The sequence below is a fragment of the Fistularia commersonii genome, chromosome 8 (assembly GCF_037954325.1).
Source record: "Fistularia commersonii isolate RoL2024-O1a breed Wild chromosome 8, RoL_Fcom_v1.0, whole genome shotgun sequence".
NCBI lineage: Eukaryota > Metazoa > Chordata > Actinopteri > Syngnathiformes > Fistulariidae > Fistularia > Fistularia commersonii.
Genome location: NC_141291.1, coordinates 6,219,073 through 6,231,180, shown reverse-complemented (window position 1 = coordinate 6,231,180; position 12,108 = coordinate 6,219,073). Strand labels below are relative to the sequence as shown.

Sequence of the window (12,108 nt, the reverse complement as noted above, 5' to 3'; positions counted from 1 at the left end):
GCATCCACCACCAACGGAAACCTGACAGGTAAACAGGTTAGGTATATATATATATGAGTGTGTGTGTGTGTGAGTAAATAGCATACATTCCAGAGAAGCAAAGCATACCCGATCCTGCCTTGAAAAGGACAGCTGATTCAAACAAGACTTTTTCATTGCATCATTTTGTTTGACCAAGTTGCACTCCTCTATCGTGAATAGCCACAATTGGAAGTCTGAATTAAATTTTCTTTTTTTTTATTGTTTCTTGGAGTACTTGAGCCCTAGATAATGTAATTTGTTCAAATATACGTACCCCCGCAAACAACATGGGTAGTTCCAGGATTTTGTTTTTCATAAGTTTTTGCAGCATGAATTATGATCAAGTGGATTCAAAGTCAAATATTTATTATAGTTCAATGAGAAAAAGAAGTGGATTTCATTTATTTATTTATTTTTTCAAGGCAACACAACCTCCGGCACATAGCTGAACACCTTCTTCAGCAGCAAATACCTTAAATTATTCAAATTATATTTGCAAAAAAAATCAAGAGAACGACATGCTTCAACCGTGTCGTCCTTTTTGAGTAATATTTCCTCCCTAAATATATATATATATATATATATATATACTGCTCAAAAAAATAAAGGGAACACTTGAACAACACAATGTAGCTCCAAGTCAATCACACTTCTGTGAAATCATAGTGTCCACTCAGGAAGCAACACAGATTCATTTTGACTTGTTTTAAGGACATTACATCAAAGTTGGATCAGCCTGGAGTTTGTTTTTACACTTTAATTTTGAGTGTGATTCTTATCCAGACCTCCATGGGTTGATACAATTGATTTCCATTGATCATTTTTGTGTGATTTTGTTGTCAGCACATTCAACTGTGTAAAGAGCAAAGTATTTCATAAGAATATTTCATTCAGGTAGATCTAGGATGTGTTTTTTAAGTGTTCCCTTTATTTTTCTGAGCAGTGTATATATATATGTATACACACACATATACATATATATATATATATATATATATAGTGTATACATCCATCCATCCATCTTCTGCCACTTATCCTGCACACACACCTGTCATCGTGTAGGGTCAAACCTGGACCGGTCGCTACTTATATGCAGTGCCACATATACAGACAGACGATTCACTCACTTCCTTACTCTGGGAAATTTTTTCCAATTTTTTCCAATTAACCTGCTGCATGTTTTTGGACTGTGGGAGGAAACCTGGAGGAAACCCATGCAGATACAAGGGAATATGCATACTCCCCCTGTCAGAATATGAACCAGGATCCTTCGCGCTGTGAGGCCAAAGCTAACCGCTGCACCACTGTGCCGAAGTACAGCCATGTCGCTGCCGTCAACAAGTATACAAATGCCAACATCAACACTGACACGATAATCATGCGCACAAGCTAATTCATTATTTCAAACAGAAATGTGGAAATGAAAATAAGCGTACTACTATTAGTATCTGTGTCATGTATATACAGACCTGTTATCTTGCATAAAATACTTGTACAGAGGAGAAATGGTGAATGAATAGGTAGAAGGATGCTGAGGTTGTAACTGCCAGGCAGCAGTCCTGAAGGAGGACCCAGGACGAGATTTATGAGCGGAGTGAAAGAGGACATGAAGTAAACTGGTGTGGGAGAGGGGGATGCAGAGGAGAAGGTGAGAAGGAGGCGGATGATTTGCTGTGGCGACCCCTGAAGGGAGCAGCAGAAAGGGAAAGAAGATTGGATATGCAGAACTGAGCTATAAAAGTTATGAACAGTTTCTGTCTTTTTAAGGCTAGTGAGTGAATAAGCTTGACAGCTCCTATGTGTCGCTGCATGTGTGCATCTGACTCAAAAGAAACATATTCTTCCTCCATTTATTCATTCCCTATACTTTGGATTAGCATTAATATGTATTTAAGGATGGTTGAATTTCAGGATAAAACTCGAGAGGAAAATATAAAATATATAAGTCTAATCATATATACATTCAACCCCTCGCCCTCTTTGACAAAATTTACTCTTGTATTTTTATTTTAAAAATTAATCTCAAATTCAATAAACTCAAATCAACCTACTGCATTTTTTTTTTTTTGTGGGAAACAAAATTGGGAACCCGTAGGAAACCCCACACAGACATGGGGAAAACATACAAACCCCCTACAGAAAAAGGCCCCCCATGTTGGAATCAAATCAGTGAGCATCTTGCTGTAAGGCAATGTTCAACCAACAAAAAAAAAAAATCACAACAACCTTTGCAGTATTCCCCATGGACCTGTAAGCATCACAGACGCCCCCTGCTGAAGACCTCTGCATTAGTTGTTGTTTGAGTTGCAATCCTAGTCCAGAGGCTGAGTACTTCCCAGTCCTTTCAGGCCATAAAAGTTTTATAACCTGTCAACAATAAACATGACAGCAGGATGTTGAACTGGCGCCCATGCTGCAGGGAAAGGAGCTGCAACGATTCCCCCTGTGGCCATTTGCTTCCTCTCAACGCAGTAACTCTTCTTGAATTGACGGGACTTGCTACTGAGGAGCCTGGACACCCTCTCCGGCTTGCTTCATGGCTCGCTTCACCTTCACCCCACAGACTGCAGACCGGGCAGTGTTCTCAGACAAGAGCAAAGAGAGCGTTTGACTTATTTACTTATCAAGGATGCACAATAATGGACTTTTTAACAATTTTATTATTCCAGTGTATTAAGCTGCATTTTAGCTAAAACAGAAGATTTCTGTCTTTGTGTATGAAGTATTTCCTGTAGTAAATTTCCGCCATAACAATCAATCAAACACGATCTTTCTATCTATCTGAACTTGGTGATTTCATGATAAATTAACTGAAAGTGCCAAAATGTTAAGACTTTCAAGAAAATGTAGGACTGATAAAGCAATAGCAATTGATTGTCCTGACCTGTTCAATTATTTTATGTATTTATTTAACAAAACGTTATCACTAATTAAATCTTCTTCCACCTTTTGCTTACAAATGCCACTTACTGTTTTGTTGATATTTTATCAAGGCTGCCGGAAACAAAATGTTGCGATGGTGATAAGGAAATGCCAAGCATTTAAAATCAAATTTCCCCGACTTCATTGAACTTACAAAACATGAATAAACAAACATGGCCAAATCTAAACATATATAAATTAGACGCAGAGTACAGGAGGGAATGTAAGAGCATTTTGTTTTCAAACAAAATCACATAACTGCAAATGGAACCGTCAGAGTATAGCAGGGAGGAAAACCAATGCCAATAGAAATAAACAAATAAGTAAAGACAAACAAATAGGGAAAGGCTTTAGGTGTCTTCATAGGTTTTAAAGATTCTTTATATGACCCAAAACAATTTTAAAAGACAGCATAATTGGGGGAAGATTTTGCACTTTTGTGTATGAAGAACTTGTTTAAACATAAAGTAGCATTAACGCAGAGTAACTGCAGATTGCATTTAAAACAACTTTGTCTATTTATTCTTGATAACATCGGAAACCCACGCCCACGACGTGAAACGCACACGCTCTTAGATGGTGCCGTTCATCTCCGCTGCGGAGGCGCGGCGGGTTTCCATCTTGACCAAGCGTATTATCTTTGCCGTGGGGTGTAATCTCGCGAGACTTCCTGACGTCACCGGTAATGGCTGGAGATCTCGGGTATTAGAAGGTACTTTAGTCCTTTTATTTACTTTGCGTTAAAAATAGTTTCAATGTTGCTTTTCCGGTAGAAATTTCCACACTAGACGGTGTTTGTTAAACGGTCCGTCTTTAAAATGTGATTGTCTAGTAATTCGTGCTAACTTGCGTCGACCCCGCCGGTACGAACCATCGAACCTTCGAAATAAGAGCACAATGTTTTTCCGCGCTTTTTACTGCGACGGAAACGGTTAGCCGTAGCTCGGCCGCGGCGGCTGTTCGCTAGGTGTCCGGTCACCGGGGAAACGATCGAGAGCTGGTCCGCTCGGCGCAACGCGTTTCCGCCTTTGATAGTGAGACGACAAACGGCCGCCGCGGGGGTCATTTCAACCGATCCGCGACGCCGCTGCTAGCGTTAGCAATAGCCGGAGGCCTTGCTCAGGAAGCGGGCGGGAGCTTTTATTTTCCAAAACTGCTTCTTCATCTCACCTGTGAGACGCTTATTCTAAGAGTTAATTCGACGGTAAATGTTTCTCGGACCCGGGTCGCACCGCCGGATTTGGGAGCCAGGCGTGGGATCACGCCCGTTGTTCAAACTTTGAATTCTCCTGCAGAACCGACGATAAACGCGAGTTGATGAAGCTGTGACCAAACTTCCCCGGCATCGCTGACACCACCGACGGTGAGCCTACGCCATTAAATATCCCGTTGGGATTTTAAATAACGGAAAAAAGTTTAATTTTTAACTAAAAATTTAAACGTCGACGTATTATTGTATTATTTCCCTCATGGTGCATAAGTGGATGGTAAAAAACGTAAATTGAGTATTTCCAGTGATAATAAAAATCAAAATATATATTTTGGGTTTTAGATTTACTATGTGGCATTTTTTAATGATTTTTATTCACCATGGTACATTCTATTATATAAATATTAAAAAATTGTGAAATGTGTCATTTATTAAAATAAATCCAACTCCAGAAGGGGCTGAAATTATGTGATCGTCACATGAAGCAGTATAATACACTTTTATACTTAACAGTCTCTTTCATTTCTCTGCTGCATATTCAATCCCAAAAGAAAAAACCAAAACTTGGTCAAGGTTTTTTTTGTTTGTTTTTCTCTATTCGGACGCACTTCCATACATTCCATTAATACTTGTGTGAACACAAAGATAACTATTCAGTGTGTGTATTGATACAAAATGACCACAGAAAATGTAGTGTTATAGTTTTCCTTCTCCCTATAATATCAGTGACAATGCACACTTTGTGAACATTCTCCTGGCTCTTACCAAATGTCGATAAATTAGGTGAATAGAATAGCCTTTATTGTTATTCAGAAACAAAACACAAGAAATTTGTTGCGTTTAGTTTCCAATCGGACGCTGCAATAGAATGATTAGTATATGGACTCAACCCAACTTTACACGAGAGTGCATTCACCCATTCATACAAACACGTACATTGATGGTGGTTGCACAGGTGCAATGCAGGACAATCAGGAGCCCCTTGGAGTTTAGTGTTTGCCCGAGGACACTTCAGGTACGCGGACAAGAAGAGCCGTGAATCAGCCCGCCAGCCCTCTAAAATTAACTCTGAAATATATAGAATCTGAAAAGATTTCAAAACCTGAGATATATTCTTGAATGTCTTCTTTCCTCCAGGGATGGCCTTTGTCACCAACCACGGCAAGCTGCTGCTGCAGCGCCTGCATCAGCAGCGGGAGATGGACTTCCTGTGCGACATCACCATAATGGTGCGCGACGTGGAGTTCCGAGCCCACCGCAACATCTTGGCCGCGTTCAGCAAATATTTCTCCTCCCAGGCGGAAAGGGGTCAGGAGGTCACGACCTTGGACCCTGACAAAGTCAGTCGCTACGCCCTGGAGAAGCTTTTAGAGTTTATTTACACTGGACAGATGAACCTCAGCAGGTAAAACCATCTTTGGATTTCATTGATATTGTTAATTTATTTTGTAATATTGTTAGTTAAAAATAATCCCAATCCTCTCAGTTAGGATTTGTAATGATCCCAGAGCATGGACAGATATACTAATGACATGAAGCACAGAGACTATGCAGCCAGCAAATATTTCTTCATTGATCATGTACAGTGAATGGTGGCTTGTATATATGACACACTGACTGTATTTATGTGTAAACTACTGTTACGCACTGGATTGTTTGCAACAGTAGTTTCCCAAAGGCTTTGTGTAAATGCTCTTTAAAAATAGATTCAAGTGATGCGCAATGTTGACATTTTCAGCACAAGACAGGCAGCCGTACGTCGAGCTGCTGTCTTCCTGGGAATGTCCGAGGCGATCAGGTACCTGGAGGAGCTCCCTCACTCGTCTGAGGCAAGTGAAGCGTCCCAGTCTGAGGTGGACAAAGGAACTGGCCTCACCCCTCCCAGCCCGGGCTCCCCTGGAAGCCCCAGCTCCCCCGTCCCCTTGTCAATCGTCTCCCTCGGCGGTGGCTGGACGGAAGAGGGGCGCGACGGCAACGAGCAGGACGGCGAGGCTGAATACTCAGAGGAAGAGAAAGTAGACGACGAGGAGTACAACCCCGCTGCGGGATGGGGCAGTGGGAGAGGAACGGGCAGGAAGAGAGGCAGGAGGCCCAAGAGTTTTGGTGGCGAGCAGATGGAGCCCGGCGGTGTGACCCAGAAGGCGCCTCGATCCCAAGTCCAGAGAGGGAGGGGGAGAGGCCGGGGCCGAGGCAGAGGCCGGGGGAGGGGAAGGGGGGTCGTGAGGAAGAGCGAGGATTTGTTTCAGGATGATTCTGATACAAGCTTGAAGGACTTGGGTGACACTTCTGCTGACTGGAGCCCCTCACAGGACGACACCCCCAGCAAGCGGCCCCGGCTGAGCAGTGGAGAGGGGCGGCGTGGGCGCGGGCGTGGGCGCGGTCGAGGGAGAGGTAGAGGGCGTGGAAGGGGGCGGGGGCGCAGGTCAGCAGTTGGGACGGCTGCGGTGGTGTTGGGGGCGGCGGAGGAGGAGGAGGAAGAGGAGGAAGAGGAGGAGGAAGAGGAGAGCGGTGAGGCCCGGGTAGACGACAGGAGAGAGGAGGGCGAGCAGGATCCGTCGGAGATGAACGAGATGTCACTGTCGTGCACGGAGTGCAACAAGCTGTTCAAGGACACGAGCAGCCTGCGCCGTCATGAGAAGATCCACGAGGGCCTGAAGCCCTTCGTCTGCATCTTCTGCTCCAAAACCTTCAGACAGGCCACGCAGCTGAAGACGCACCTGCGGATCCACACTGGTAAGAATTTTCATTGTTATGGTAAAGGGCTTGGAAACTATTATCATTATTATAATTGTTCCTGGTGAAGTGATACTTCATCACATTGACGGGAAACCGGTGATGAAAATAAGCGTTTGAAAAAAGGAAAAAATGTAGAGTTTTAGACCTGTTTCTTTCGAGAGTGACACCAGCTGCCAAAACAAAAAGAAAAAGGAGCCACAATGTCAGTGTCATGTGTCTCGAAGGGTGACATGCTTTGTTTCGCTAAAAACGCGGTCTCCTCCACCTCTCTTGCCCACCGCCACAGGCGAGAAGCCCTTTGGCTGCAGCGACTGCGACAAGTGCTTCGCGCAGAAGTGCCAGCTGGTGGCTCACAGACGGATGCACCATGGCGAGGAGAAGCCGTACACATGCGAGCGCTGCGGCTTTAAGTTCGCAACCTCGTCGAACTACAAAATTCATATCAGGTACAGACACAGAGGCTGCGGGGCCTTTCTGCTTTTTTTTTGGTTTCTCGTGTTCCAATCTCGTGAAAACATGGCTGGCGGCAAGCACAGTGAAGAACTTTATTTCAACGTGAGACCAGGAGATGACACAATTAATCAAATGGAAAAATTAGAATATTGACATGCAGTATTATTGGTGGCCATATTTAGCGGTCCAACTTTTTTTTGAAAACATGACGATTCCTCTTCCCAACAGCATTTTTTTTCTTTTCCCTATATTGCTTGACCCACGGTCCACCACCACGCTTTTTACCTTTAACCTCCTGTGTCTTCCGACAGACTCCACAGCGGGGAGAAGCCGTATGTGTGCGACATCTGCGGCCAGGCGTTCGCCCAGTCAAGCACGCTGACCTACCATAAACGCCGGCACACCGGAGAGAAGCCGTACCAGTGTGACCTGTGCGGCATGTCCTTCTCTGTGTCGTCCTCGCTCATCGCCCACGCCAGGAAACACACGGGTGAGGTGGCTCAAATCCACGACAGCATGACACGACAAGATGATTTCGCTTTGGTCTGAACCTCTTACCCAGCGCAACCCTTTGTGTTTCTGTTGCAGGTGAGACTCCATACAAATGTTCACAGCCACAGTGCGACGCCAGCTTCGTGACCTCGTCCGAACTGAAAAAGCACATGAGACGACTTCATCCAGGTGAAATCATGATCCCTGTTGCTCTTGTTATCATGACATTTGTTTTTCCAAAGTACGTCGATCAGACGCCAGCCTCAATCTTCCCGATAAGAACTTTTAAGTCTTTACTCGTCGCTTGTTGTTTATTTGTTAAACGCGCGTCCAAATCAGAAACAAACACTCAGGTTACAAAGCTATCCCTCATTGGTTTGACACAAAGTTGAGGCACTTGGAAAAAAAATGGCACATCCAATCATGCAGAGAATCAGGAAAAGAAAATAAAGCCAGAAAAATTATAAATCTGCCTTGATTCCCAATATAAGCTGGATAAAACCATGTTGATTTTCAAAATAGATGCTGAAACTAAATTCCAAAACAATTCGCAATTTAAAATAGCCATTAAGTTAGAATGGCGCAGCAGGAAATCTGGACGATGGGAGTTACGGTGCTACGTGTGGTGTTGTGTGTCTGTGTGTGCAGAGGGTAACCACGGCGTGCAGTGCCTGCTGTGTGGGAACCGTTTCGCCAGTGTGAAAAACATGATCAAGCACCAGGAGAAGGCTCATGCTGACGAGGTCCGGCAGCACAAGGAGCGGGCTCGAGCAGGTAAGACCCCCAGTGTGTGCATGTGCGTTGTGTCCCGCTTAGTCCCAGACTTTTTTCTATTTTTGTTTTTAATTATTTGGCAGTCCATGACAGAAGGTCCTCAAAAATCCATAAAGTTGTCACCAAGATGGTAATTTATAATTTAGTGTTTCTTGTTTTGACAGTGTTGTGAATTTGTTTTCCTTTGTGGCTTTTTAATTATTATTTTTTACACATTTAGATTTAGTTTCTAATTCATTATTTTGGTGCCAGTTTCTGCCGATTTATCAGGGATTCGGAAAAACCAGTCCAGTAACTGAGGCTGGATTCCTGGTTTAAATGGCACGTGTGTTTGTTTATGTGTGTTGACAGTCGTCCTCCTGGCCTCCAGCCATCCCATGGCGTTCGTCCAGAGCAAGCTCTCACATGAATCCAAAGGTTTGGTCTCCATCCCTGAAGGTGAACCGCCCAACCCGGAGCCAGCCACCCCAAATCCCAAAGCCAGCGCCCCGTCCACCGACACCGGAGGCTCCTGCCAGGACGACGCTGCCGGTAACGCCATCCAAGACCTAAAGGTGGAGCCCACGCACACGCCAATCTCCCCTGCCGACCAGGTGACCTTCGAAGCGGATCAGACGATCAACTCGGACACCCTCCATGCGCTGGTGGAGCAGCTGCGACCGCCGCCCTCCCCGGCCCCGGGCCTGGAGCAGATCGTCATCATCAGAACGGTGGACAACACCGAGCACAACCAGCAACCGCAGTGAGAGTGACGCTGCCTGGGAGGAAGGATGTCTTCACCTCTTTATCCCCAAACCACCACCGCCGCCACCCAGACAGGAATTACGTTGGCCGCCGCCAGGAACAAGGATTCATTTTCTATGTGCACCATTATGTTTTGCATTTCTGCCGACGCCGGGAGAGGCTTCCACGATCACGTATTTGAGGGCCGGAGCTGCCGCCGGTCGATCCCAGGGTTGTCTCTGACTCCAGAAGGATCAAACCATCTCTACGCCAATTTCCCCCCCTTGGCGGGATTCAGACCAAAGGGGAAAGTTGTTTGCGTCAGGAGACAAAAGTGTTTCGTCTCTTGCCGTCACGTTTTCTCTTGCCTGAGTCGTCGCCAAGGTTGGCGTCTTAGTTGGAGCAAATATTTAAAAAAAATGTGTGCCAAATATACAGCTACCGCCGTGTAATTTTCCATAAAGCAGTTCAGGAGTGATTTTTAATAAATGGGCTCTCCATATGTGGAATATGACCAATAATAATAATAAATTAAGGTCTAAGGCTTGCCATGCTGACCGAACATGATATTGACATTAAGAGAAGTGAATCATAATAGAAATCCCTGTATTCGTCACTTTCAGACATCTAGCAAAATATGACCCTGACGTGTTTTTAAACATGCAACCTTTTGATCTAGAGTCATATCTAAGCTGATTATCCATCGCCCTCTCATCGTGTTTGTTTGGATAATAATACTTAACGAAACTGTCTTTGTTTTTCTTTTCAAAGGATAAGATTTCGGCTGGTTTTCACGAATTGTTGGATTTTCCTTCGTGTCCCTTAATCCCTGTGAATGTGTGGTCGGGAAAAGGAGCCATCCGACATACACCCGATATTTCAAAAATGTTCTACGTTGTTCTCTCCGCAGACGTCGCCCCCCTCACTCATTTATATTTGACGAAGCGAAAAAAAGGAAAAGGAGAAAAAAGTGTAAAGTCCATGACATCAGAACAAGAACCTGGACCTCCAGGACTCTGCATCCGCAATGGACATTTATTGTAAAGAAAAGTGTAGAGAAAAGAAATACTAGAAATTGTAGTTTATTATAAGTAGACTAGCAACCATCCTGACGTATTATCCATTTTTTATTTATCATAATAAGTGTTTGACATGTGATAGTGGCTTTATCAATGTAAGCGGCCATCTTAATACAAAACAAGGGTTTTGTTTCTCTGTAATATAGTTACTTGGGTTTTTTATTTTGAGTGACTCAGATTTTAACAACGTGTGCGCTTCGAGTTTTCAGACTTCAAGTAGCAGTTTTATGCTTCCTTCTTTTTTTTTTTTTTTTTTAAAGAAATATAACCGCTTTCCACCAGATGTACAGAGCTGTGACAGACAACTCAGCTGTAAGAAAATGAAACATGAAATAAAGGTTAGGGTTCAAAAGGGATGGTTGGTTCCTGCGGATGATCTGATTCCTTAGATTATTTTTTTTTTCCTCTTCCATAGTTTCAGACCCTCAGTGTCTCTTCCAGGGATTGGATTTATTCTTCTAACTCCACCCCCCATCACAGAGAAATACAAATGCACTGGATGCTTGAAAAACAAGTTTTGAACTGGCAGATTAAAATGAAATGGGAAACATCTGTAGATGATTAATTTAACAATAGAGGCATGGTTTTATTTTTGACAAAAGAATATACATACTTATATAGTTATATATATATATACAGACATATTTAAATATATATTTATATATATATGTGTGTGTGTGTGTGTTTTAAAATATATATATTTATATATTTAAATGTCTTTCAAATTTACATGAGAAAAATTAAAAATGAAAAACAAATTAGTGTTAAACTGTTTGTAAGTGAATTATTTTGAAGTATTTGTTATTGTCAAGGAAATGGTGATGAGAAATATGCAAGCAAATAACTATTTAAATGAATGGTAACACTGTTCCTCCTGTTTTTTTTCTTCATTTGTGTTTTCTGTATAATTGTTGCCTAGCAACTCAAACACCTGCCCCCTAGCAAGGGGACGTGTCGTTCATTTGGGTGGACTAGCTCACTAGAATCAGTAAATAGCAGATTTGTTCAAGTGATTTGATCGACTGAAACGGGCAGTTTGATCTGAAATTAGAAAATTAGTTTTCTCTGGACTTCATACAAGTTTTTAAAAAGCATTTGGTGACAGAAGAATTTTGAAAAATAATTGTAAATTTCTCTGAAGTTACTTTTAAGGCCAATATGACCAAGTATGAATTCTGTTAAAACCATTTGACATTCCACAGGGAGCAAGGAGATCTAAAGATTCGGCGGGTTGGTTTACTCTACTCTCAGGTGGAACTACTCCTTTCAGAACTTCCTGTTCAGCTTCGACTCATTTCCTTTCTTCTACAGGGGAAGAGGTCAAAGCCGCAGGCGGCCGCCTCCGTGTTTCCAGACTGACTTCACTACCGTATGGACAATTTAGGGAGTCCAGCGAATCTACTGCATGTTTTTAGAGGGTGTGATGAAACCCATGCAGACATGGGAAGAACAGGTTAACTCCACACAGAAAAAACTCCAATCAGAATTGAAGCAGGGACCTTCTTGCTGTGAGGCAGAAGCGCTAACCCCTGCACCACCATGCCGCTGATAGCTAATGTAAGTCCACCTCCAGATATTTTCTGAAAAATCATCCGGTAAACTGTTGCAACTCCTGGCTTTCTTGCCCCAAAAACCTGGTTAACCACCCAATGAACCAATCAACCCTAACAAACTAGTCAACCGATTGACTGGACTGTC

At 43.3% G+C, this 12,108-nt stretch overlaps 1 protein-coding gene across 4 annotated transcripts; it reads left to right on the top strand.

Annotated features, from left to right (window-relative positions):
• The first annotated feature begins 3,613 nt into the window (after positions 1-3,613).
• On the top strand, positions 3,614-11,634 carry mynn (myoneurin). Of its 4 annotated transcripts, none has more exons than XM_086150703.1 (9): positions 3,614-3,655; positions 4,239-4,306; positions 5,291-5,558; positions 5,892-6,886; positions 7,176-7,335; positions 7,654-7,837; positions 7,936-8,023; positions 8,483-8,608; positions 8,960-11,634. In XM_086150703.1, exons 3-9 carry the CDS (start codon positions 5,293-5,295, stop codon positions 9,352-9,354), a joined length of 2,214 nt encoding a protein of 737 aa, XP_086006829.1. In that variant the 5' UTR covers positions 3,614-3,655; positions 4,239-4,306; positions 5,291-5,292; the 3' UTR covers positions 9,355-11,634. The 4 variants fall into 4 exon arrangements, with proteins under 4 accessions (XP_086006829.1, XP_086006832.1, XP_086006830.1 ...); XM_086150704.1 differs by lacking the exon at positions 3,614-3,655 and adding an exon at positions 3,702-4,147; XM_086150705.1 differs by lacking the exon at positions 3,614-3,655 and adding an exon at positions 5,109-5,168 and having other exon boundaries at positions 3,702-4,306.
• Positions 11,635-12,108: the final 474 nt, after the last annotated feature.